At 39.6% G+C, this 25,911-nt stretch overlaps 3 protein-coding genes across 7 annotated transcripts in view; 2 read left to right on the top strand and 1 right to left on the bottom strand.

Annotated features, from left to right (window-relative positions):
• zgc:92594 (uncharacterized protein LOC436996 homolog) lies at positions 1–15,133 on the top strand. Of its 2 annotated transcripts, XM_034150025.1 has the most exons (12): positions 1–820; positions 2,078–2,905; positions 3,452–3,560; positions 4,341–4,436; positions 5,187–5,420; positions 6,030–6,052; positions 6,339–6,487; positions 8,020–8,277; positions 13,168–13,220; positions 13,735–13,766; positions 13,895–13,974; positions 14,964–15,133. In XM_034150025.1, the coding sequence occupies exons 2-11, from the start codon at positions 2,268–2,270 to the stop codon at positions 13,917–13,919; spliced, it is 1,617 nt and encodes a 538-aa protein (XP_034005916.1). In that variant the 5' UTR covers positions 1–820; positions 2,078–2,267; the 3' UTR covers positions 13,920–13,974; positions 14,964–15,133. The 2 variants fall into 2 exon arrangements, with proteins under 2 accessions (XP_034005916.1, XP_034005917.1); XM_034150026.1 differs by lacking the exons at positions 13,168–13,220; positions 13,735–13,766; positions 13,895–13,974; positions 14,964–15,133 and adding an exon at positions 9,811–10,545.
• mrpl48 (mitochondrial ribosomal protein L48) lies at positions 13,924–16,730 on the top strand. The gene is made up of 5 exons (XM_034150042.1): positions 13,924–13,974; positions 14,964–15,133; positions 15,640–15,742; positions 15,849–15,938; positions 16,656–16,730. Exons 1-5 carry the CDS (start codon positions 13,924–13,926, stop codon positions 16,728–16,730), a joined length of 489 nt encoding a protein of 162 aa, XP_034005933.1.
• Positions 16,147–25,911, bottom strand: part of LOC117497978 (sterile alpha motif domain-containing protein 9-like) — a 12,291-nt gene continuing 2,526 nt past the window's right edge. For 2 of the 4 annotated variants that reach the window (XM_034150020.1, XM_034150021.1), the window contains exons 2-9: positions 21,538–24,252; positions 20,264–20,340; positions 20,107–20,171; positions 18,956–19,170; positions 18,595–18,869; positions 18,357–18,485; positions 18,105–18,225; positions 16,147–17,970 (exon numbers count right to left, since the gene is read on the bottom strand). In XM_034150020.1, coding sequence (XP_034005911.1) covers positions 17,939–17,970; positions 18,105–18,225; positions 18,357–18,485; positions 18,595–18,869; positions 18,956–19,170; positions 20,107–20,171; positions 20,264–20,340; positions 21,538–24,235 — 3,612 coding nt within the window. In that variant the 5' untranslated portion in view covers positions 24,236–24,252 and the 3' untranslated portion in view covers positions 16,147–17,938. The remainder of the gene's footprint in view (positions 17,971–18,104; positions 18,226–18,356; positions 18,486–18,594; positions 18,870–18,955; positions 19,171–20,106; positions 20,172–20,263; positions 20,341–21,537; positions 24,253–25,911) is intronic. The other 2 variants (XM_034150022.1, XM_034150023.1) reach the window with 2 other exon arrangements.

The raw sequence follows: 25,911 nt of genomic DNA on the forward strand, positions 1-25,911 counted from the left end.
TTGGAAATAATGAATGCATGTTTGTTGTTTTGGCAATATGTATTTACATATTAGAGTTTTGATAAAATAAGGCCTGTTTTAAAAACCGTGGTCAAGCAATAGTTAAAAAACACTAATAACCAGTGGTGGAAAGTAGTACAGTTACACACATTTACTATACTTAAGTACACATTCTAGTTACTTGTATTTTACCTGAGTATTTCCATATTATACTACTTTATACTTCTACTGTACTACATTTTGGAAGCCAAGTGTATACTACAGTGATGTGATGTGCCTTTTTCTGTGGTATTGCAATAATTGTTCATTAAAGTTGGAAAAAAATGTGTGTATGAAATATTTTACTAAAATAAACAAATTACTTATTCCAAATTCTGGTATTCCACCACTGGATAAAACAACAGCTTTCTCTGAAAATGTGACGCAACATTGATGTAACAGCGCCCTCTGCGGACACTCATTTCCGGTGAACATGGCATATCGGCGTAATTTCCGAGGCTCCCTGAACGCAGCCTTTTCACCGCATCAACCTGCCCAGTTATTATTAGCCGTTTAGTCCGTTTGTCTTTCATACAGGTGTGTTTCCACTCGTCCTTTTGTGTCAAATGCAGAAAACTCCAGATGAGAAACTAAATGGCCGGTGACTCACAACAGACCGGAATGTTTGTGGGAAACAAAAAACAACAAGCAACAACGGTGACATGTTAGCCTCAGTAGGACAGGTGCCTGTCGATATTTGAAACGTTAGCAGCATTGTTGTGCTACAGAAATCAGTGTTTCGGCTTCACGAAGACGACATAAAAGGACATCATTTATCAAGGTAAGAAGAGAATTTAACTGTCTCTATGTATAGGTTTGTTTTAGCTTATTGCACTCCCAGGAACTCAGCCAGTGTAGCTAACAAGTAGCAAATTAGCTAACGGTTGGTTGACCCCTTAACCTAGGTTAGTGTTAATGTAGCTAACGGTTGTGATCTGGGAAAACGTACTATAAATAACGACTTTCTAACAGCGTGTTAAGAGCAGGTTCACAGGCCTGCGTGAGGTGGAAGAAGTACTCTTGTACTTAAGCAAAAGTAGAAATACCACAGTGTAGGAATACTCTGTTATAAGTAAGAGTCCTGCTATCAAAATGTCCCTCATGAAAAAAGTAATTCTGCAAAGTAACTAAAGGTATTAAATAAGTGTAGTAAGTAAAAGTACACTATTTACATTTGAATTGCAGTGGAGTAGAAAAACAGTCCCTCAAAATTGTATTTAAGTACATGACTTCTATTTAGTTACTTTACACCGTGTTCATAGCAGATTCACAGTGTGTTAACCCTCAGGCTGACAAGTGGAAACACTGTTGACTAATTGGGATACAACTTTTTGACGGATGTCAACAACACGTGGCAGGTTTCTACTTTATCTCGAGGTCATAGCATTTAAACAGTCTGTTTTAAACACGCTTATCTGAGCCAGCAGGACAACAGACTTGTTTCAGAGGTTGTCTCAGAGCCTTACTGTAAGTTACAATGCATTTTACTTTCATTTTTACTTTTCTGTGGTGTGGTAAGTAAATCCGTTCACATGGACTCACACAAAGTTGATATAAGGCACAGTTTACCTGTTCACATTTAGACTGGATTGTGTTTTTAAACAGAAAATACAATGTAACCCCCTAAATGGTTTCTCTATCCTGAGCGATACAGTTGTTTGACAGGCTGTGTCCATGTGTAAAAAACATTTATATGTGAATGGCCATTTAAGGGTTAAATACATTGCCTTTGGTAATGTAAAATGATGGGTACTATTTTCTGATATTTTACTGTCTAAATGATCAATCTACAAATGTATGAAACAACCCACACATTAATCGATAAACACAATGATAGGTTTACCCTCAAACAATCCAAAATAACAAACTAAAGTTTATTTATGTTTTGTTTTGAAATCCTGTCAATTGAATGTTTAAAATGTTGATCAACATAGCTGTGAACTAAGTATTGAATGGTCTCCTTGGCTCAACACTTAATGTAAGGCAATTTGATGTATAATGAGCATTTCTCCTGTGCTGTTTCTTCTTAAACTTAAAGCAACCAGATACCTACAGAGGGTGGAGCTCCACATCAGGAAACCTGCCGCCTCCTCCCTCTCCCCCTCCACCTGTTCTGCCTCTCATCCTCTTCCCCCCACTTCCATCCCTCTCTCACCTGTCCTCACCTTCCACCTTATTATCTCCTATCCCCACAACTTCCTCTTTTCCCATCTCCATCCATCGCTGACATGGCGTCGGCTCAGTCGGAGCAGTCCAGCGTCCTGCAGGACGAGCTCACCTGCCCCGTGTGCCTGGACTTGTACCGCGACCCACACTTGCTTCCTTGCGGCCATAACTTCTGCAAGAACTGCCTCAACCGCTTAAGGCGACAAGCGGATCGAGGTCGCTTCCGCTGCCCCGAGTGCCGCGACAGCCACCGCTGTGGCCTCAACTTTCAGAAAAACTTCAAACTAGCCAATATTGCCGACGACTACCGGCACCGGCGCAGCGCCACCACTGCGGCTGCTGCAGCTGCAGCTTCAAAATCCAGAGAGCTGCTGTCCTCTAGTCTTTCAGTGCAGCAAGGCAAGAGTGTGTTTGCTGTTCCCTGCGACTACTGCCCCGCAGCGGCTGCAGAGGCATCGGGCGTCAGCGTTGTGGACGACATGTATTCTGCTGCTTCAGGATCTGTGGAGGTGACGGAGAAGCAGGAAGCCGCCTCCGGGTCGATGTTTGCCGTCAAGACGTGCCTGAAGTGTGAGGTGTCGATGTGCCAGGAGCACGTGAAGCCACATCTGGAGCTGCCGGCGTTTCGAGAGCATCCGCTGACTGAACCCATGAACGACTTGTGGAAGAGGAAGTGCCCGGATCACGATGAGATATACAGGTAGGAGGCAGGAGCACACATTCTTAAGAGAAACTGATAAATGATCCATGGACAAAGTTTGTCTTTTGTTATATTTAATAAAGTAATAAAGAAAGTTTATATACAATTGAAATCGATCTCAAATGCAGGAACAGAGCAACTTCATCCTCAGAGGATAGAGAAGTTCTGCACCCAGAACACAGCTTACAGTCACACCATATAGTAGAGAGAATAGCCAACTGGTCCCACCCTTAAATTCTCTTAGGCATCATCTTAACATCCCCACCATTAAACCATTAAGCCCCCCAGTCCTTTAACCATTTGCTAATCCACCTTTTACCCTTCCTGAAATGTAAATCCTAAACATATGTCTAGTACAAGACATAATATATATATTTTAAATGATTATATGAAAATTTGACACAACAGTCATATTTTAAAGATATTTAGTTGTTACCACTTTTGAAGAAAGCTGCCCTTTCTTTAGCAAGCACAGCTGTGTTTACAGATGATCAGTCATTTGAAAGGTTTATCTGAGTTCTGTTTTTATTTGGTGGGAAACTCCAGGTATTACTGCATGGATGACAAGATGTGTGTGTGCAACGCCTGCACCATAGAAGGAGGACACTCGGGACACAAAATCAAGACCCTGAAGAACACCATGAAAGATCTCAAGGTACACCTTTTATTATCATCATGGCTTTTTCACAGGTTAGATTTAGTCATTTTTATTATTATTTTGGTGATAATTAAGGCAACTTTCACATCTTTTAAGTTGCTTTGGAAAGCCCTATATTTTACCTCGTTACATTATAAGGCTAACAAACCACATGGTCTACATTTTCAGTATCCCAACCTTCTAAATGTTTGGCTCACACACACTTGTGCTGAGTCTGGAAACCTGTGGAATGAATATGGACAACTTCTGTGTGTGTGTGTGTGTGTGTGTGGCTATGTGTGTGTGAATGAAAGAGTCACATGACCTTGTGGTCTTTCTATAGGAGAGTTAAGTCCACTTAACCTCTGCCTCCATTCTCCTGAACAGAGTGTAACGCTGAGAGGCTTCCAGTTCACTGCGCTGGATGTCCAGTCCAGAAACCTGTTGAATTTAACATGTGGCATGACACAGAACTGACCCCAAATCAGTGTCATTTCCAGAAAATGTTCCTTGTGTTGGCAGCGAATGGACTTAATTAATACAACAGTGGAATAGACTCCTCGGTTTCTTTGTACAGACAGTGTTTTTAATAACAATTCATGACAATGTCTTAGATCGGATATTATTGGATATTTCAATGGGTTCTAGGTCTTCTTTGGACTTTAAAAAGCCATTATAAGCAGCAGTGAAAGTACTTTCCATTGGCATTGTAGTTTGCGATCAGACCGACAGACTTGTGTTTAAATTGTTTAAATCTATTGTGACTTTATTATCACTTTGCGTCGTCATGGTCACCAGGGCGCGCTGGATAAACAGATGTACAGGGTGGAGAGGAAGTACAGCATGGCAGAGAAAAAACTCCAGGAGCAGAAGGAGAAGGAGAGACAGAATAAGGTGAGATGGCTCATAGTTTTATTTCCACAGGGCTAACATTAAAAACAGTTGAATATTCGACTGTGTGTGATCTCTCCTCACACTGACCCATTTTATCTATGATGTTATAATGTCTTTGTGATCACTATTAACAGTGTACAGAGTAGACACTCCTAATACTTCCTGACACAGACAAAAATAAGTTATCTCAGAAGGGTTCAGTATCTGATAATAAAATTGGGCTCCAGCTAACAATTAGTTAATTTCATATTGATTAATCTGCTCATTATTTTCTCAAGCAATTGACTAATATTTGGTAACTAAAACATTGCAAAAAAAAAAGAAAAATGCCCATTATATCCGAGAAGCAAAATTGATGCAATCAAATGTCTTGTTCTCGTAAAGAAGCAATATTTTAAGCAATAATTGACTGGTATGTATGTTAGTATGTCTAAACATTTTATATATAGTCTACAGTACAAGCCAATTAAATGCTTGCATTGTATAAAATCGTTTTTTGTGTGTTTATTTGGGATATTATGTTTCAGCACCATGGACAGCCACATTAACACGCTCTGAGTTAAGACCGCGGTCAAGAAAATATGTTTTAAACAATTGCAGTGAAATATTCTTTGCCATCTTTGACATTCTGAAGAAACATTTCTAGTTAACTTGACATAGAAGTCATGAAAGTCTAGTATATTTACATTAAGACGATGATAAATTAATCCGTAATACTTACTCCTCCTCCTCATCACTTCCCTCATGCAGAAGTTTTTGGACGACTCTGAGCAGTGTTTGAACCGGCTGGTTGACGAGATGAAGGCCAAAGTTCTCCGCTTCGTCACCAGACTGCGGGAATGCACGCAAACTCACTGCGACACCAACGGGCCGGCCATCCAGAAGAACATCTCCAGGATCTGCCAGGACCAGGCCCGGCTGCAGGAGGTCCGCTGCGGCCTGGAGAACCTCGTGCACGAGAACGACCCTTTCCGCTTCATCCAGGTGAGCGCTCTACTCTGCCAAGCTGTTCGTTAAAGGTCCCCTATTATACTGTTTTACATCAATATATTATAGGTCTCAGATATATACAGAACACGTCTCTGAAGTGATTGGCTCCAAACACCAAACAGATCATTGCAGCATCCCATAATCCCCTCTGTTTCAGCCCTGTTTCCAAAGTGCTGATTCTCTGTTTGTTACTTTAGAAATCATTATGACATCATAAAGTGGCCAAAATCTGATCAGCTCATTTTCAGACAGGTTTTAATATAAATGGATCAGGACAAAAAGAGAGAATCTTTTTTCTTGAAACTTTCAGAGTCTCTTTACACAGAGGGGACACATGGTGATGTAGAACAGACATGAACAAGGGGATTTTGCATAATAGGTGACCTTTAACATTACTGCCAACCTTTCCCCAAAGTGTACAAATGGACCGTACATTTTAAATGCATGTGTGAATTACAAAGATATCATTTTAAGTTGTCATTTCCTAAAGATTCCAAATCAATGTGCTTGGTGCGGCATTACTAAAACAAGGTCATTTTTATGAAAATATACTTTTGGTATGATTCAGTTTTCAAGCATGTGTTGTTTTCATCTCTTTCTTAGGCTTACAAGACAACAGGAAAGCAGTAAGTGCTGCTTCAATGTTTCCCATGTTCATTATTTTCATTAATGATCATTAGCTGCATATTTTCTAGATTGATTAATTAATATATGTTTATTAACAACGTCCGAAATGCATAGATATTCAGTTTACTGTCATACATCACAGTTTGATTTTAATAGACTAGTGACATTTGAGAAGCTACAACCAGCATGTTTTGCATTTTTGTTTTAAAATGACAAAAAAATCTTTATTTTTTATATTTGATTGAATGAAAACAGAAGCCCTGATCCATGGTGTTTGTGTTCTAGGTGTCGTAAGCAGCTGAGAAAGAACATGTTCTACCCAGAGTACGTGGACATGGAGACGGAGGTCCTCGGAGTGATGATGGAGGAAGAGATGAGGAAATTCCTTGATGAGGAACTACCGTGTCACATTGTCGCCGCCATCAACTCCCTGTGTAAGAACTTCTTCATCTCCTTATGTCACATTATGCTAAACGCTGTCAGCTTTACACGAGCTGTGACAGGCAGTTTTCATTTGTTACAGGCAAGGCAAGTTTATTTATACAGCACCTTTTCAACACAAGGCATTTCAAAGTGCTTTACAACAATGAAAGACATTAAGAGCATAAAACACATTAAAAATCAAAGATAATAAAACATGAATAATAGTTACTAATAGTGTAATTAAAAGCAGCGGCAAAAAGACAGTCTTCAGCCTGGTTTTAGAAGTAGTCAGAGTCGCAGCAGACCTGCAGGTTTCTGGTACTTTGATCCAGATATTTGGCAACACCCCTAACCAAATTCTCACATTCCTCGACCCCTAGTCTTCCCGTGAAATTATAGTTCTTTTCTAGACACTTTTCTAACCTCTTTTATAACATCTTCTCCACTTGTTTAAGAAATGCCACCTTAATGTAATCAGTGGTGGCTCCAGGGTATGGCTGGGGTAGGCTACAGCCATACCAAGAAATGGCTTAGCCCCACCTTAGCCCCACCTTAGCCCCACCTTAAGTAACCCCAAGTAAGCAAAAATAATTAAATTGCACAGACAGCAGCTAGTGAGATTGATTTCAGTGGCCACTTGTCTGGAAATGCCGAAACGGTTTTGTAAACTTTTGTCACGTAGTGATCGTCTTCTCAATAAAACATCTTTGCTAATGTCTTCTGGCCAATCAGAATCACGATAACGGCGTGGTGTTGTTGCAGGAAGTCCCGACGGAGAATACTTTTGCGGAAGAACTACTCTTTATACATCCATGGATACAACATTACGTGTTGATAAGAAATCAACACGTTATGAAATAAGACTCCACGGTTTGATGATTGATAGGTGTGTGGGCTTCCCTTATCCACAATGTAAAGTCATTCACACAGCCTCTTCCCTCTTCTCTCTGGTTCAGCAGGTTCAGCTTTCAGAACAAAGTAACAAAACACAAAAATGGCATTCATTTTTTTTAAATATCTCGTGTACTGTAGTAATAGATGTATTTATTTTCTTCTCAAGAGAATACCAGAATGTGTATTTTATGTTAGTATTTCAAAAAATTGCAGGATTGGCTCCAGGTCGCCCTTTTTATTTACTACAAGACAAATATGCCTTTTTATTTCATACAGTTCAATTTGGATTGAGACAGGGAAATAATCTAAACCTCACGCGTGGCGTTTCACTGTCGGGGGGGGGGGGGGCGATATAGCGTGTATGTAATTACATTGCAAATACTGACTTGAGCCCCACCACTGTATGGGTTAGCCCTACCATAGATTACCCAACAGAAATACTCTGGAGCCGCCACTGGGTGTAATGCAAGTTCAAATGTTCAATGTTTTTGTTTGCATTTTTTAAGAGATGTTCATTTCACTTTATGGTCAATTCCGAGGCTGCCAGTTTTGGTGCTATAACATAATGTTGCATTATACGGAGAGGTGTTGGTGTAATTTGAGTTGGGGAACAAATACATACGTTTGTTAATGTCTGTCCACTCATCAGGTAATCTCTCAGACCTGGAGGAGGAGGAGGAGGGCCAGGAGGAGAACGAGGAAGAGGCCGTTGATGATGACGATGACGACGACGACGACGACGATGACAGCAGCGTGGAGGAGATGAGGAGTGAGGGGGAGGAGGAAGACGAGGAGGAGGAGGAGGAGGAAGACGAGGAGGAGGAAGGACACGACCACAGCGAGGCTTACAGCTTCAGCCCAGGGGAGGAGGAGGACGAGGAGGAAGAAGAAGAGGAGGAAGAAGACGGTGAGGATGACAGGGTTCCCGCGGGGTCTTAAAAAGTCTTGCGTTTGATAATCAGAATTTAAGGACTTAAAAGGTCTTAAATATGATCCAAAAAATAATGAAGATATGATTTAGAAGGTCTTAACCCTCCTGTTGTCTTCGGGTCAAATCTGACCGATTTACTACTTTCATCAATCATAACTTTTTTGTTTTACATTTGATTGCATTAAGGCTTTATGATATCCTTCACAGTAGACATTTGAACACATAAAATGGCTGATCACCACTTTCATTGAATTCTGGATGATTTAGTCAACTTTGTAACACCCATGGTGTTCCCGCCATAAAGAAAAGGAATTGGTAACCATCTGGATCAGATAACACACACACACACACACACACACACACTCTAGATGTGTTCCCCCCCCTTATGTGCCCATCCCCCCATGTGAATCACACCTGACACACACACACACACACATAGAACAATTTGATACATTTCCCGCTCGTATGTGCCCATCCCCCCACATGGATCACACCTGGCACACGCAATACATGTTCAGTGTCTGTTCTTTGTATATTAACTGAAGTGTTTCATGTACACCAGTAGTCTGATACAATATGTACAGTTTGAAAAGGTGTTAAATGAAATTTGGTGATGATTAATGGTTTTTGTGTTAATGTGATAGCAGTTAAAACAGGACAGGTCAAATTTGACCGCGAAAACCAAAGTAAGGGGGGGGGGGAAACGAAGACAATAGGAGGGTTAAGAATGACCGGATTTGAAAGGTACTTCTGTGTTGCGATCGCGTCTAAATGTGTTTTGGGGGAAATGTCCGGGCTGCAAAGTAACCAGTACGGTGAGAGCCTTTCAGTTCCCCCCAACAATCTGTATTGAAATAAATCAACATGGAACCAGTAATCACTAACTTTGCATCCCCCGGCCCCTTATCGGAGAACACCCAGCTAGTAACCTAGCAACCGAGCTAGCTGCAGTCAGAAACTCAGGTATCTTCGAATCTACTTACAAATAAATATGGTGAAGTGTAAGTTCAACAGTATTTGGTTGGAAAACATCTAATTTAGTGCTTGGTTGAAACCAGTGTAGAGGAACGCGTTTGAAGCCCGCCGCACCTTTTGGAAAAAAATGTCGCTTTTTTTTTTTGTTCAAATGTAGCGTTAGCTAGTGCAGCAGCTCCCGCAACAACATCACGGTCCTCTGGGCGATGTTTGGGTCTACGTCAACCCTAAAAGCGGAGGTGCTGTAGACGCTAAATACCGTAGCTAAACACCAATCATACAACAGCAACGATGAAAGATTGTAGCCAAGGGAGCAGAGCTCAGAAGATAGCTCTCGTCTCACACACACACACACACACACACACACACACACACACAGAGACACAACTTTCACATTTACTTTGTAAGTAATTATGGGACGTATTTCTTCTTTCATAGCAATGTTCCCTCATAGTTTCTTGCCGTGAAATAGGTCTTAAATTTTATTCAAAGTGGTCTTAAAAATTCTTAAATTTGAGTTTGTGAAACCTGCAGGAATCCTGGATGATGCCAATGATGGAGAAGAGGAGAACGAGGAAGAGGGAGTTGTTTAACCCAGGATTTGTAAACATATATTTTTACACCGCACTTTGGACTCGAGCAGCAAGCACACTTTGCCTCCTACAATATTCTGAAACGACGCACTGGATGAGCACAGAGCTTCGGTTCAGCTGGATTTTAAAACCAACTCTGCACTGAGAATCTGTGAATGTGGAGCTCAACCCGTTTTGCATACTGCTAAGAACTTAACAAAGGTGCTTTATAGTAGGAGACGTGTACATACAAATGTAAAAGGACAGAATGTGGCTGGAAGGACTCAAACAGAAGGTGGCCAAACCTCAGCATGGATTTTCTACAACTTTGGTTAAAACTTTATGGTGAATTTGCCGAATCAGAATTTGATCTAACCTTTTATCTGTAGATCTTTTGATATGACGACCGGTGCTCAGCAGAGAGAGCTTCTGAAGTTCCTTACATTTAATAAGAATAAGTGTTTGAATTCCTTGAGTTTCTCATTACCATAGAAAGCCTTCTGATCTTTGTAAACAGGACACCATTTGTTAACTGAAGGACAGCGAACATGCAAGGCTAGTAACGAGCTACTTGAATGAGTCCTGCGTGAATATGATTGTTTCATTTATGCTACGGTTACACATTGCAAGCCAAAGAGAGAGAGTGTGTGTGTGTGTGTGTGTGTGTGTGTGTGTGTGTGTGTGTGTGTGTGTGTGTGTGTGTGTGTGTGTGTGTGTGTGTGTGTGTGTGTGTGTGTGTGTGTGTGTGTGTGTGTGTGTGTGTGTGTGTGTGTGTGTGTGTGTGTGTGTGTGTGTGTGTGTGTGTGTGTGTGTGTGTGTGTGTGTGTGTGTGTGTGTGTGTGTGTGTGTGTGTGTGTGTGTGTGTGTGTGTGTGTGTGTGTGTGTGTGTGTGTGTGTGTGTGTGTGTGTGTGTGTGTGTGTGTGTGTGTGTGTGTGTGTGTGTGTGTGTGTGTGTGTGTGTGTGTGTGTGTGTGTGTGTGTGTGTGTGTGTGTGTGTGTGTGTGTGTGTGTGTGTGTGTGTGTGTGTGTGTGTGTGTGTGTGTGTGTGTGTGTGTGTGTGTGTGTGTGTGTGTAAAAATATTTGCTTTTCATAGTTGTGCATTGTTTAAAATGTTCTATGCACAGTTCATACATTACTCCCAAAATATCAGTTTCAGATGATGAGGAATTTTGCACTTTACTACTGAAACATGCTATGTTCGGCCCGAAAATGAATGTCAAAGACTGATTTTAATTTTGATACGGGTGACTTTGAGGGGCCAAAATGAAATGAGATGTATACATATGAATACTAATAAAGCTTATCGAAATGTGCCCAGTTGTTTAGCTGTCTTTTTGTAAATTCATTTTAAGAGCATGATTTAACTTTAATTTTGTGTCTAGAATGGCAGAAAAGAAGGGGGTTAAAGATACATAATCTATATTTAACTTAACTACATTTTAGAAGTTAATAAGACTGAATTTCATTACTGATATTAATGAAAAAGAAACATGATGTGAGCAGTAGTAGAACAATGCAAAAAAGTATTACTTTATAATGACCATAAGACATTTTGAGAAAGCATTAATAAATAGAATTTTAGCATAAATAAAAATATTTATGATTACATAACTTTAAATCCACAGTTTGAGTCTGAAATCAGGCAATCATAGTTTTGAAAAAAAAAATATTTTCACTGCCAGCCTTATTTAACAACAACAATGTATCATGCACAAAAAGACAACACATGTAAACAACGCAATGACAGTGAAGCCTAACTGTTTCACAATTTAAACATAATACATACATTAACAAGTCAATATATATTACAGCATATGACGTGATTCCCCAAATAAAGCAACACAAAATCGAGTCCGAACGTGATTCCTGTCCCGGAACCTTCGTTCTGGACACAAATACGGACGGACTCATTTCCGGTGCACACTTCCGGTAGCAGCATATCATGTGTTTTGAACGTTTTTAACAAACATTTAATGTAAGCAAACATCAAGCGTGTGTTGTCTTTTAACACAGACATAAGGAGGTCGAGCTATGAACGCGGTCTTTCGAAAGGTAACTCTATTATATTATTATTTTTGTATGTTCTCCGCTAAATGTTGAGTTTATTCACAGAGGTCATAGCTGCAGCTCTGATACTGTCAGCTCAGTTTTGTTGTTTCTGACTGTTACATTAACATTAATTCCATATCAAACCAGGGTTAACATTCACTGTTTTGCACGGGTATGTTTGTGAGCTTTTGTGCAGATTTAACTTGAATTACCGGGTGTTTTTCTCTCGATTAATCATCCTGAGCACAAGTTCGATTAACCCTCCTGTCGCGTTCGTTTATCTTCCCTTATTCTGGTGTCTGTTGTAACCATGGATGTATAATAAGAACGTTGTAACTGCTCTAACATTAACACAACAACCATTAATCAACACAACAACCATTAATCATCATCACTTTTTAATAAATACAATATCAATCTTTAAACAATGTCTCAGACTACTGGTTTACATTCTGCAGTGAATATACAAAGAATAGACACTGAAAATGTTTTCCAAAATGTCCATGGTTGTATAATATCTAGGGTTACCCATTCATTTTTGACCAGGAACACCAATAGTTGTTATAAAGTTGACTAAACCACTCATAATTCAATGAAAGTGGGGATCAGCAGTTTTTTATGTTCAAATGCCTACTATTGAGAATAGCATAAGGCCATGAAGCAATCAAATGTAAAACACAAGATTTATGATTGATGTAGTAAATCGGTCAGATTTGACCCGAACACGATAGGAGGGGGTTTGAAATGGCTTTGATATCTCTTCAACCATCAGTAAAAAACTAAAATAAATACAAAACGTTGAAAGTTTGAACCAGTTTGGTAACGTCAAGGGATTATCTAATACAAATTGGTTCATTTAAATCCATTTTTAATGTTCAATTGAACAAGCTGGCCATAGACTACAGCTGAAGAAATACACCCCACAACCATGAATCTGCAATCTGCACTTACCAGGTTACATTGTACATTGTTACATGTAACAATGTACAATGTACAAAAAGCATTTAGCTTTTAACGTGATTTATACAATAATAAAATCTTAATCTAACCAACAGCATATCTATACCAGTACTGGGTAGTATGGTACTACCAGAATACTTTAATACGTAGCATAACAATCATGTGATTTCAGCAAATATTGCCTGTGTGTCTGGCATTAAAACATACCTGGATTTAGGGATTTTGTATTCAAAATGAGTTAAAACTAGAATATAGAGAAGGGTATGTTGTAAATATTGTAGCTGATGATATTATGTTGTCCAGTTGCAGGTGTCTGCCACCCAGCAGGCCTTTGTGTTGAATCAAGCACTAACAACATGCAGGTAAGTCTTTTCAAATTCTCATACCTCAAATGTAATGGCTGTGATCATTCATAACAACATTCGTAGATCCTAAGCTCACATAAACCCTTTTTTATTTTACCCTTAGACTTCAAACTTTTCCTTTCAACTTGTGTCATTATTTTGTTGCCATGTTTGTTGGTTATGGTCACATTTGATGCACTTAAGTAACTGCTGAGATTTAGTTAGGTGGCGACATCTACGCCAAACATCTCAACAAAAGTGGGGTCAGATAATCTGATTAAATTATAAGTAAATCAGAAGTTAAAAACAAATATCTAAGCCACCTAATTTGGCAGGAATCACCAATATAAGAAATGGAAAAATACTTATAAAATAAGAATCTAAAGTTATACTAAAAGGCAACTATCCAATTTGTTGCAGGTGTACAACCATCAGTTGTTATTTCTATCATCTTGTTATTTCTAAGAACGGTGATATGATCCCTTTCTTTAAATCGAATACCGTTTTCTAACTAATACTTGTGTGATTACAGAGCGACGCCATCCATCCAGCATCCTGTTTGGGGTGAGTATTTCAAAGACTACAATGAATACAACACTTAGTATGTAGAAAACGCTATTTTTGATAAACTAAGTCATTTGTCCACACGTGTTTACAGAATATGTATTAAATTGACGTTTGTTCATCCTCAGCTTCTGTAAACGAGAGACAATATAAATCCATGCCCACCCACGGGATCGGGAGGTGGAGACATCTTTTACCCAAAGATCCGGTAAGACTCTTTAAACTGGATTTCATTTTTTAGAAAGAATAGTTTTAGCCTCTAATTGAGATGTAGGTGCATGCATGAGATCATTCAGAATAGTTTCCAGAAACCCAGACCTTTCATGTAAGGCTGTAAGAAAATAACTTCTAATGGCAGGTTCTTTTTTGTTGTCGTTTGAAAAATGACATTATATATATATATGCAAGAATCAGAAATCCTTTATTCGTGGACATTGTTACAGCAGAAGTGAAGATAGAAAATAAAACACTATTAGATACAGGGCATGCACATAATAGTTGAAATACAAAAGGGAAAGTTATTCCAATTTACATATTGCACACAAGTGTTATACTTCCTTCAAGCATGGAGCATTGTAATTACATCGCACACATTTTGAACAGCCAACGCTGATGAATGGACAAGGAAAACATAGACTGAAAATAGTATCACAGATAAATATTTGACATAAAACTGACTAACTGACACTCAAAACTCCTATTTTTTTATATTTGGGACGAGAGTAGTTATGGTGAAGTTTTAGATTTTCACTTACAAATGTATAAGTATAAAGTGTAAAACATGAGATCGTGAGGAAACATGAATTGATTTACGAGATTTCCTGCTGATGGTAAATGCTACTTTTTTCCTCAAAGATCCATTGAAATGTAATTGTTTACATGCAATAGTATAAAAAAGAAGAAAATAATACAAACACCAAACTTTATTTATCAAAGACTTTTTTTGGGGGGCAAATTGTAAATGTATGTCCTAGCTTAATTTAGTGGTAGGTCAAAAGGAAATAGTGAATGTATAGAGCGCCCACTGCTGGACCTAAAAGGCAAATTACTTCAACTATCTATTAGGCTGTGCATTCTGAATAGATCATCACAGTTTACTCAAATGTTTATCCTACTCTTCAGTGTGTTTGATCTGCATAAGGTTGAAAAACAACTGCATTTTAAATGTCTGCTGTAATGAGTTTTTGTTGTTTTCAGCCAAAGAAGAAGAGGGACAGGCCGCAGATGAAGGAGATCGTCGTGGAGACGGAGACGACGTACGCCACTCTGAACGTCAACGTGTCGGGTTACGACATGACGATGGTGGAGCATTTCTCCCAGCACATCCACAACCTCTGCAACCGGCTGGGCATCAAAGTGTTGGACTGGTGAGGACATTCAGGAAGATATAACTGTGTGTGTACTGTGTTCATTTAGGATGATAACATATGAATCTAGCATGGATGTTGCTTATAAATGATGTAGTTAAATCTGGTATTTTACCATTTATCATTGACACTGGGCTTTTTGTTTTCTATAGTTTAGTGAAATCATATTTAGTGTGATTTATATTATTGTTGTTCATATATATAAACCATTTGAATGAACCACTTGGAGCAATAAAAGCCTTCATCAGAATAAACTTGAGGCTTCTAGGAGATCTTTTTTTGGAGTAGTTTATTTGAAAGCACGTAAAAATACAAAGTTTTGTTTTGTATATTTATAAAATAGCAAAGTATTCTATCCCTAACAAAAACTTACAAGCCATAAACACATTTTTCCAATTGTAATCCAGTCATTCAAGTTGAATCTTCAATTGTAAAGCACAAAAGTATGTTTACAATAGAAAGATGCCTTAAATATATATATTTATTTTATTGTTTTTCTCACGCAGCTATGCTTTGCAAACCAAGACCACCGAGGTCTGGCTGATGCAGGAGCAAGGCACCAAGATGTCTGTGGACTCCTTCCTGAAGACTCACAACCGAGTCGTGCAGGTACAACTCTTCAGGTTTCCTTTTCACTCAAGTAATGCATGCCTTGTTTTTTTAAAAGTATTTTCAAATCTGACAATTGAACTGTGTTTTTTGTTTGTCTTTCTAGTTAAGAAGTCTGAACGCCACCATGTGTCCTATTTTCCTGGAGGTTCTTTTGAAGAATCAACCAGAGGGAGTGCAGCTCTCTGTGCAGGAGGTGAGTTACAGTCACATTATACTGAAGCTATGCTGGAAATAATGTGGAAAATTAGACACATGTATATCTAAATAGCTTTTCTTAGTCAAACAAAAAATCCCAAATAGGAATTAATAAATTACATCTAATCTTATTTTAAATAGCTCTAGAAATGTTTTGATTTTCAGATTTTCCTAATTTCACTGTAGGCAAATTGACATTGTAGGACTGTTTGTTCAATTATTTTATTTTAGAAGATAAAAAACAAAGCCCAAACCATTATAAAACAGACTTAAACTCATATTAAATAAGAACCCAGATGAAACACCTCATCATTATGCATACCCCTAACCAACACAAGTCTTCATTATGCAGTCAAACACATCTTAATTATTTTTTAAAACTTTATTAGTCAAGAGTGATTTACAATCCTTTAAGGCACTTATTTGAGTCAATAACATTGAATGGTGCAAATACAGTATAGATAAAAAAAACAAAAAAACAGTTGGCATTTTACAAAAAACAAATCAAAACAATCATTAACAGAGTAAGGGTCTATTCAAGGAACATAAATAAGGAGAAAGGTTTCTGGGAATTCTTTGCTTTTTGTAATGAAGTGACTTCCATCCATTGATGCAGGGCTTACCCTTCGGTCAGAGACAAACACTTTAACCACAAATATCTGTCATGGACACCCGTTATCTCCCACTAATGATCTCTCTTTCTGTTTCCTCTCAGCACACAGAGGTGGATTACAAAGCTCGCTTCAAGGGCCGTCCTGAACTCGAGGGTCTCAAGGCGAAGATCGCCTAATAGGACCCCAGACTCACCTTCTCCACTTTCACTTTCCTGACTCCTTAAACTGTTCGTCACTCACATGTTAGATCTGGTTACCTGTGTTTAATTGTTTGTATTTATTCACTGCTGTTTAAGGTGATCATTTGCATAAAAAAAGAACTGTACACATTCATGTTTGACTTTCTTTTGTGACAATTTGAAGACATTAAAACCAAGTCTAATTTTTACAACGCAAGACATTGTCCTATTTATTGCTCCAATTCTGTTACTTTGTTTTTTTTAACATTTCAACGACATACATTTTTTTGGCACTAAAGAACCAAACCAACAAAAAAACTTCACTCTCTTCATTAGTCATACAAATCTAACATATCAAAAGTCACGGACTCTTTCTCTCATTTCTTTGATGAATTATTCTACTCTCAAAAGCTTTAGAACTGCGATAGATAAAAAAAAGTATTTCAACATTATAATATCTGTTTTTTGAACTGGACATACATTGGGTTTGCATCACCTATTTGGCTAAGAGTAAAATACTATTTCAAAGAAAGAAATTAAACATGAAAAGAAAGATATACACATGTCTAATACGTGTAATGTGTAGTTGTAAAGCGCTTTGAGTGCCTTGAAAAACGCTCTAATAAAACATGTAATTAATTATTATTATTAATATATGAAAAAATATATAAAAAAATAAAATAAGTCTTATGACTTTCAGGATTTCACAAATCCACAAATAAATCACAAAAATAGGTGCTTTTTAAAAGAGTTTAAGGAGCAACATATCGTCACTCTGGTCTTCTGAGTGCTGATATTAAGCTGTTCTGTGGCACTGATTTTCACAGCAGATGCTTCAATCGTCGATAACAATACGACCTTTTATTTTCCCATACTTCATCCTGATCCCTGTAGCTCAGAAACAGGAAACCCCCCCCCACTCTTCATCCCCCTCACATCGTAGGTCTGAGAGATCACCTTATTTTCCTTGAGTTAATCCAGGAAAGGTCCTTTAACGCTCGATCAGAGCTGCCTGATGACGACCCACAAAATGCTGATGTGACGCAGGGGAAAAAGGCAAAGAAAATTAACACTGAAAAGTAGAATTTCCAGTTATGTGTTAAATTCTTCAAGGAACTGAGAAAGTGATGAAGAGCAAGGTAGCAATAGTGTTTGAAGTCATCTGATATCCCTTATCAATCCAACGTCTTTCTCGTCTTACCTTGTTAATGATCAGCGCTTTGATTTTGGTAGTCTCCTGAAAAAAAATAAGTCACAATGCTGGTTGTTTTTTATTCTTTACATTGAATTCACAACACATATGGCATTAGATTATGCATATTAAGCTAAAGAGTACAATGTGGCTGCAAATCAATTGCAAAAAACTCTGACCTTTATGAATGGTACAGGTCCAGGGAGTCTCTTTCCCACTTTGAAGCCTGAGGGTGAAGTCGCTGTCGGCGTTTCTGATCAACACCTCAAAGAAAATGCTTTCATATCTGAGCTCTCGGGCCTGTGAAAAAAAATGGGGATTCCAAACTTTTTATTGCTGTAATTCTTTTCTATTTTAAGGATGTTCCCTTGATACATTCTCCACGTTTAACGCTTTTTAAACAGTGAAATTAAAAAGTGATTGAAACATACGCTGGGTTGAATGATTGCATCTGCCTGGTCTGTTGTGAGGGACACATGCTCTCCCATTTGCATGGACTTGTCTGGACCTGGGTTTAGGATTAGTATTGATCCAGAAGACTTTTGCTTTTCTTCCACTTCCTGTAAAAAGAATTGAAAAAATATGTTCAAAAATCTTCAAAGTAGGCAAGTAGGTGTTCTTTCAATGCTGATTTCTCTAGCTAATGGAGAAGTTAATATGTTGTCTTACTGTTTGATTGAACAAAACAGACACCTGTCGTAGAGCAGAATGGCGCGGCACCACATAAACTTCCAACGTGAGGAACTCTTTGTTCGTCTTGTATATCAACACGTCGTAGTAAAACTGGATTCCCGCCATCTTTCGGATCATGACCCCCCTTGGAGGGAAGGTTGGCTGGAGAAACTTGATGTGGGACGATGTCACTTTAGCTACTTCTTCCACAACATCACAGCAGGGATCCACGTGAAGAACCGCAAACTGGCCAGAAAATGCAGAGTTTTGATCTACAAAGTACAAAATAAATGAGTGATGATGAAGTATATGCTGAATCAAAGTGATTATAGTCCTTTCCCACGACATGAACACTCACCGATACAGACCCTGTGTGGCAGATGCACTTCTTCTATCTCCCCAGATGTGACTGTGATGTCCATGAGGGGTCCTGCTGGCATGTAATCCTTACAAACTGGACTCCTCATGTGTTCCTCCCATGAGAGGAACTTGTATTTGAAGCTGATTTCTTCCTTACACACCCAGCGCAGGCCAGACACACTGCATTCATAGTTGCCTGCATCAGACTGGAGGCTATTTTTAGGGAAAAACATAGTAGATTTTCAGCCCAATTTGCACCATTACTAGTTTAAAGGTCCCCTATTATACTGTTTTTCATCAATATATTATAGATCTCAGATATATACAAAACATGTCTCTGAAGTGTTTGGCTCCAAACACCAAACAGATCATTGCAGCATCCCATAATCCCCTCTGTTTCAGCCCTGTTTCAAACGTGCTGATTCTCTGTCTGTTACTTTAGATGAAAATAAGGAGAGAAATATGATATTTGGTTACAAAGAACACAATGGTGCTCTAGGAGGGGATTCAGGTGATAAGGTGGGGGGGGGGGGGTTACCTTGGTTGGTGATTGGCTAATGGTTACACAAGCCAAAAAATCGTTATGACATCATAAAGTGGCCAAAATCTGATCAGCTCATTTTCAGAGAGGTTTTTATATAAATGGATCAGGACAAAAAGAGAGAGAATCTTTTTTTCCTGAAACTTTCAGAATCTCTTTACACAGAGGGGACACATGTTGATGTAGAAGAGACATGAAAAAGTGGATTTTGCATAATAGGTGACCTTTAAAACATTGCTGTACTTCCTTAAAGGGACCTCCAAAAACAACATATTTGTCGTCTTAGCTGTAGTAGTAGTTCTATTTATCAATACAAATTGTTGTTTTGGGTTTATTTGCAGAATGTTGGAGATATCAGCTTTAGAAACATCTACTTTCTCTTGGATATAGTCAAATGTGATGGCACTCGCCCACTTCTGCGTAATAATACTCTAGAAAGAAAATAGTTCCTAAGTGAAACTGCTTACAACAAGGTGTGAGTTACCAGTTGATTAATAGCACTAAAACTAAGAAGAAAGTGTATTTATGATTCGGGGGATTAACCCTTTTCCATTAATGTGAGGTCAGTGCAGTGTAATGGGTTACTGTACTGAAGAGGCAATCCTTACCTAAAGGTTTGAACCTCATCCACTCGGTTGACTTCAGGTTTAAGTTTTGTCAAATCCCTGGCATCCTGTTTTCAGAAGGGAACATTTTTTATGAGCAGTCATGGTTGTTGGAAAAGCTATTTAAATTAAAATATATAAACAAATAAAGAAAACGTACCATTTCATCGCAACAAGCTTCAAACTTCAACAACCCACAAGGCCGTGGTTTGGAGGAATCCATCTCTGAGAGTGTTTCTGCCACACAGCACAATGCAATATGATTTCATTAGTGTTGAACACCGCAATGACAATGACCTTTGTCACCAAAGAACACATCAAATATGAAGTGACCATGACTTTATTTGTATGAATTTATAATGATGTAGAGCAGGGGTTTTCAAAGTGTGGGAAGGTGAGCCTCCCCTCAGAGAATATAAGAACAGCCGCGCCCCCCCTCCCAATTATTATTGCTATTATTATTATTATTATTGTTGTTGCTATAATGCAGGGGTATTATTATCCAGTGGAATGCCCTTACCTACTGGCCTAGTTAAATCAAAGTGGTTACTTATTTTTGTCTGGGCAGTGTAGTTTTACACACCATCTTATTTGACTTTCTCAGGGCAGACCCCCACAAAGAAAAAAATATATGTACACACGTAAGGTCATCATCTTAACAGTTTTTAATGCTCGAGTCATCCGTGAGCAGAGCATCAAGTTGGCATGCCTATTACAGCTGAATGCGGCGATTACCATCTTGTTCAGCAAAACGCCTCACAAACGTATTAACATCCAAAGCTTTAGTGCGTTTTGATTCAATGCTGAGCACAGCCAAACTTGACAGTCTCTTCTCTGTCATTGTAGACCGCAAATACCTTATTCCTTCCGTGTACTTGGGTCCGAATGCTTCTCGTTTTCTTCCGCCCGTTCAAATGAAATCGCCGCCAATCACATTTCCTCGCTCGCGCCAGGGTTACAAGGCTCGCGTCTTGTGCTGCATTCACTTGCACTCGGACATCAGGGATTTTCTCTGATAAATGTCCGATGAGCCACAACTTTTATTTCAAAACAAAGCTGCCAACTGGGGTGGCCAGACGCTGTCTCCTCTCTCACTTTAGGTAACTTCACTAAAAATCGATCCATGTTGCCGCTCGCATAAAGTTAGCTGAAGTTAACGAGCTAGATTTCATTGTTTCTCTTTATTTTTTTCTCACGCTGCGCCTCCCCTGAAGCTCTCTGGCGCCCCCCAGGGGAGGCGCGCCTCACACTTTGAAAACCGCTGATGTAGAGTACATACAAGCAATGCAATTTGTCAATTTGTTACTGAATGATCAAAATGTTTCCCATGATCATCCATTTTGTTTCATGTTCGAATTATGGGGAATAAGGCCTGGAATTGTATTTCAAATGACCAGATAGGTGTTCAGTTATGCTTGAATTATATTATCTTACCCTTCTTGTCTGCAGTTTCAGTCTGGATGGCAAAGGCTACAGGACCTTTGATGGTGAATCCAAGGTAGAAGGACACCTTGCGTTTTCTCCAGAGGCTGTTTCGGAGGTTTGCATCCACCTCAATCTCTTTCCCCTCAACAGTTGCAAAGAGTCTGTACTCTCGTATCTCCCCTTGAACTTTAAGAAGGCGTTCTTTGACCCATGGATCTTGGAAGATCTTCTCAACGCTCCAATCTTGCATTGTCTCCCAATCGCCCTGAAGAACGGACCCCTCTAGGACCTTTCTGTGAACTATCCTGTTCAGTTCTTGACCTTTTCCGATGAAAAACAGAGGGCGAAGGTATCTTGAGCGAAAGTGTTTCACATATGCTTGTTTATACAGGTCTTGCGTACGCTTAATCATTGCACTGAGGTCAAGGATGCATGTGTCTTCACTGTCTGTAGGCCAGTGCAAGAGGAGGGCTAACATATGGGGCTCAGGTTTATCCGTGAGGATCGGGTACATTTCCTGTTTGAATGCAGTTAAATGTTTGCAATCAGACTCTGTTGCTCCCATATTTCTTAACATGATATGAGCGAAGATGTTGTTGACCATAGCTGTGACCGGATCTTTATGAAGACAGATTTCCTCCCACAATGTAGTTATTTCTTTAAGGTCCGATTCAGTGCATTCTCTGTCAAGACATGAGAGGACTCCCGTAGTGGTGCCAGCCTGTTTGAGTTTAAGTTTCTGGATCAGATCAGCGCCTTTTTCTTTCAAATGGCTGGATGTGGAGTCTCCAACATACTTCCTGTAGCAAGCCGAGGTTTCTCTTGAAATGTATTCTGGATCGTCTTCCTTTATGTCAGGCTTGGAGTAAGTCAGATACCCGTCGAGAAAAGCACATTTTTTCTCAACTGCATCTCTGAGTCTGTTTATGAGACCATTGAATCTTAAAAGTGAGCGATCTCCAAGAGATGGCAGGGCCGAGCCCAAAGACACCTTCTTCGTGAGAACTCCTCTCCAAGTTGGGTTCTGACTGACAAGTAGGTCATACACAAGATTGCAGACCTGCAGGAAACCAAACATCCCTCCGCTGTTAAAGAAACGTGAGACATGGAAATAGCCTTTTATTTTCACCTTTGTCCCAACTTCATCTTCGGCAAGTCTTTCTTCGTCTTCAAAAGCTCTAATGGCCTTTAAGGCAAGAGCCAAAATGCCTCCTGGCTGGGCCGGTCGCCTCAGGGTCTTCAGACGGTTCTTATGGACTTGGCCCAGTGTATCAGCAACAACTGAGTTTTTGGGATCTCTTTGTTTTGCCTCCTTTGCCCACATTTCTGCCTCATCGTAGTCTCTTAGTACTATGCAATGAAAACGAGCAAGTGCTTGTGGAAAAAACGGATTTCGATCAAACATATTTGTTGCCATCCCTAAAAGTGATAGACACTGAGAGTTGTCCTCCTTTGTTTGAATATGTAGAATCAGTCTAGAAAATGAATCTATCTCCTCTTTCATCTCTGTAGGATGTATTGGGTTCTCTTCTCTTCCCTTTTCTTTTTGTTTTGGTCTTCTTTTGGTTAGCATGTATTTGACAAAACCAACCAAAGATCGAGGGACTTTATCTCTGCACAAACATGTCAAGAGGTTTTTCGCTGTGTCACTTCTGGTCACACCTGCATCAGCCATCAGTTCAGTACAACACTGTGCTATCAGAGGGTGGGCCATGCGGACTCTTTTTTCAGAACCATCTAGTTGGATAGTGATAATGAGATGGCTAAAGTCGTCCAGCATGTCTTCCAGTGATATGTTTCTATGACTGTAGTTGGCATGTTTGAACACATCCAGGCACTGAGCCTCAAGGAGATAAGAGTCTGGTACATATGCGTTCAGCAGGGAAAGGAAGGCAGCAAGCTGGGTTTTCTCTTGTATTCCTGTTTCTTTGATGGTTTTGAATACAGAGCACGCCTCCTGGATGTAAGCCTCAGAAAAGTTGCTTTGCATTATGTTAAAGCCATGGAATCGATTGCATTTATCACCATACTTCCTGTTGAGCTCTGACTTTTTGTCATTAAAATGATTCTTCTCTGAGTCAGAAAGCACTTCTTGAAGGAAGACATCATCACTCTTTAAATCTGCATCTTCTCTAATACAACTGAGTAAAACCACCACAGGCATACGGGTGACTATCTTCTGATTAGCAATCGCCCTGATAATGCTTACTTGTAGATCTTCCAAAACGTGCACACCATTCACCAACAGCAGCACAGTCTTCTGGTCGCCTTGACTGCCTGCTGTGAAAAGGTGGACCACCTCCTCTGCAACCTTTGTGATGTCCGAGGTTGAGCCTGTTAAAACAGCACTCCTTAAAGTTTTCCTAAAGTCCCACAACACCTTCATGGCCAGTGTTGTCCCCCCACATCCTGGCTGGTGGAACAGTTTGACTGTTGATATTCCAGGGTGTTTTCTCAACTTGTGAATTTGATCCACAAGTTTATCGTATCCATCTCGTTTAATGAAAGGAGATCCGGTGCCATCTAACTCTGCCTGTTCACTGATGTGAAAGTTTAACCATTCGGGTGGGGCCCCTCTGTAAAAGTTTTCCTCCGTCTCCTCAAGTATTTCTGGATCTAAAGACTTTCCTTCAAACTGATTTGCATGGGGAACGTCCAACAGTGAGAGGGAGCGTGTGACAGTGGACAGGGACGGTCCATTCGCCATCTTGGACTCTTAGTTTCCTGCAGCAACGGTATACACACAGATTGTAAATCACCTTAACCTTTTTATAAATATATATATATACATTTAAAACCATAAATACATACACACACATATAGGGATGGGTATCGTTAAGGTTGTAATGGTATTACTACTTTTATCGATACCGTTTATCGATCCGGTCCTTTAACGGTACTCTTATCGGTTCTTTTGGAGAAAAAAATGGTAAATTAACTAAACAAATTGTGAACTAAATTAACATTGCTTTTTATTTAAAATAAATAAATAATATTTCACATCAAAAGAAACAGCACCAGGGTTGTTTCATTGTAGCTGAAACTTTAACAAAATAAATAACTCAGTTACCTCTAATCATTAACCCATGTTTGTATAATTTTGTTAACTCTGTGTGTTGCTGCTAGCATATCATACCTCACGTGGAAACGTTACTCGTTGAAGGGGCTGCTACAGAGCTACTAGAAAGACAGTCGAACCCGGTGCATTTCTCCGTCTGAATGTGGTGCACTTTTGCAAGATGTTTAGACAAATTGCTCGTGTTACCACCCTTACATGCTAAATTCTTATTGCACTTTTGGCAACGAGCATTGTCAACATCAGTGGCGTCGCCTGGCCTGGGCATTCGGGGCTTTAGCAGGTACGCATGCGTGGCACAAATCTGAATTGCGTAACGTCACTTGTGCAGAGATGGGGTCGTTACTAAAAAAAAGTAATATATTACATATTACATATTACTTTAAAAAAAAGTAATATATTACACTACTTCGTTACTCTATACATAAAGTAACTCGTTACTTTACTCGTTACTTTACTCGCAGGGCCGGCCCGCCCCTCCCTACAGGCAGATCACACAGACTGCTAAAGTTTCAAATGTTCTCTTTAGTTCAGTTTCCATTGTCGCATAAGACTGATCCAGATAGCTCTGACTATGGCTGTCCTCTTGTCTCCTGCTATCTGTATTTTGCGCAGTATATCTCTGAACGATGCGATGGTGATTCCACTGTGCAAATGGGCAACATTACCTCTACTATGAAGGATGCTACAAGCCTGTCCATCTCTGCTTTGGTTACCGGTCCTCCAAATTCTAATTTGTGCCGCTTCAGAGTCGGCGGCGGCGCACTCACAACATCCTCACGCTGGGTTCGGGGGTCCGGTCCTTAGCTATTAGCTTCACCTTAGCATGTGTTCTTTGCAGGTGTTTGTTGAGGTTTGACGTGGTGTTTGCAGCAGTGTATAACAGCTTCTGGCCTGGACACAGTTTGCACCTCACCGTCACATTCCTGTCTATTCTTCGGACGAACTCAAAATAATGGGCATACCTCCACCCCTCGAAAGTTATCGCTGACTCTGCCATGTTTATGCAGCACTGCACGTGGAAATGTGGACGCGCAAGTCGCGCAGATTACGTACATATAAACCTGCGGCGGAAACCCCTCTTGTCTGTCAGTGTGATTATGACGGATTTTATAAAAGTAACGAAGTAACGCGTGTCGGGGCAATGTTAGTAACTGTAGTGTGATTACTGAATTATAAAAGTAACGCGTTACACTACTCCGTTACCGACAAAAGTAATATTATTACGTTACACCCAACTCTGCACTTGTGTCACTACGCGCCTTTGCGTACCTCAAAACATAAAAACAAAACACATATTTCGTCCA

This window comes from Trematomus bernacchii, unplaced genomic scaffold, assembly GCF_902827165.1.
Source record: "Trematomus bernacchii unplaced genomic scaffold, fTreBer1.1, whole genome shotgun sequence".
NCBI classification, from domain to species: Eukaryota; Metazoa; Chordata; class Actinopteri; order Perciformes; family Nototheniidae; genus Trematomus; species Trematomus bernacchii.

Bases quoted from the DNA above. Each gene is read 5' to 3' on its own strand.
- zgc:92594 (XM_034150025.1), top strand. From the start codon at position 2,268: ATGGCGTCGGCTCAGTCGGAGCAGTCCAGCGTCCTGCAGGACGAGCTC. The intron at 6,053-6,338 runs GTAAGTGCTGCT...TTTGTGTTCTAG, and splicing joins TACAAGACAACAGGAAAGCA to GTGTCGTAAGCAGCTGAGAA. The intron at 8,278-13,167 runs GTGAGGATGACA...GTCCAGTTGCAG, and splicing joins AGAAGAGGAGGAAGAAGACG to GTGTCTGCCACCCAGCAGGC.
- mrpl48 (XM_034150042.1), top strand. From the start codon at position 13,924: ATGCCCACCCACGGGATCGGGAGGTGGAGACATCTTTTACCCAAAGAT. The intron at 15,134-15,639 runs GTGAGGACATTC...TTTCTCACGCAG, and splicing joins GGCATCAAAGTGTTGGACTG to CTATGCTTTGCAAACCAAGA. The intron at 15,743-15,848 runs GTACAACTCTTC...TTGTCTTTCTAG, and splicing joins CTCACAACCGAGTCGTGCAG to TTAAGAAGTCTGAACGCCAC.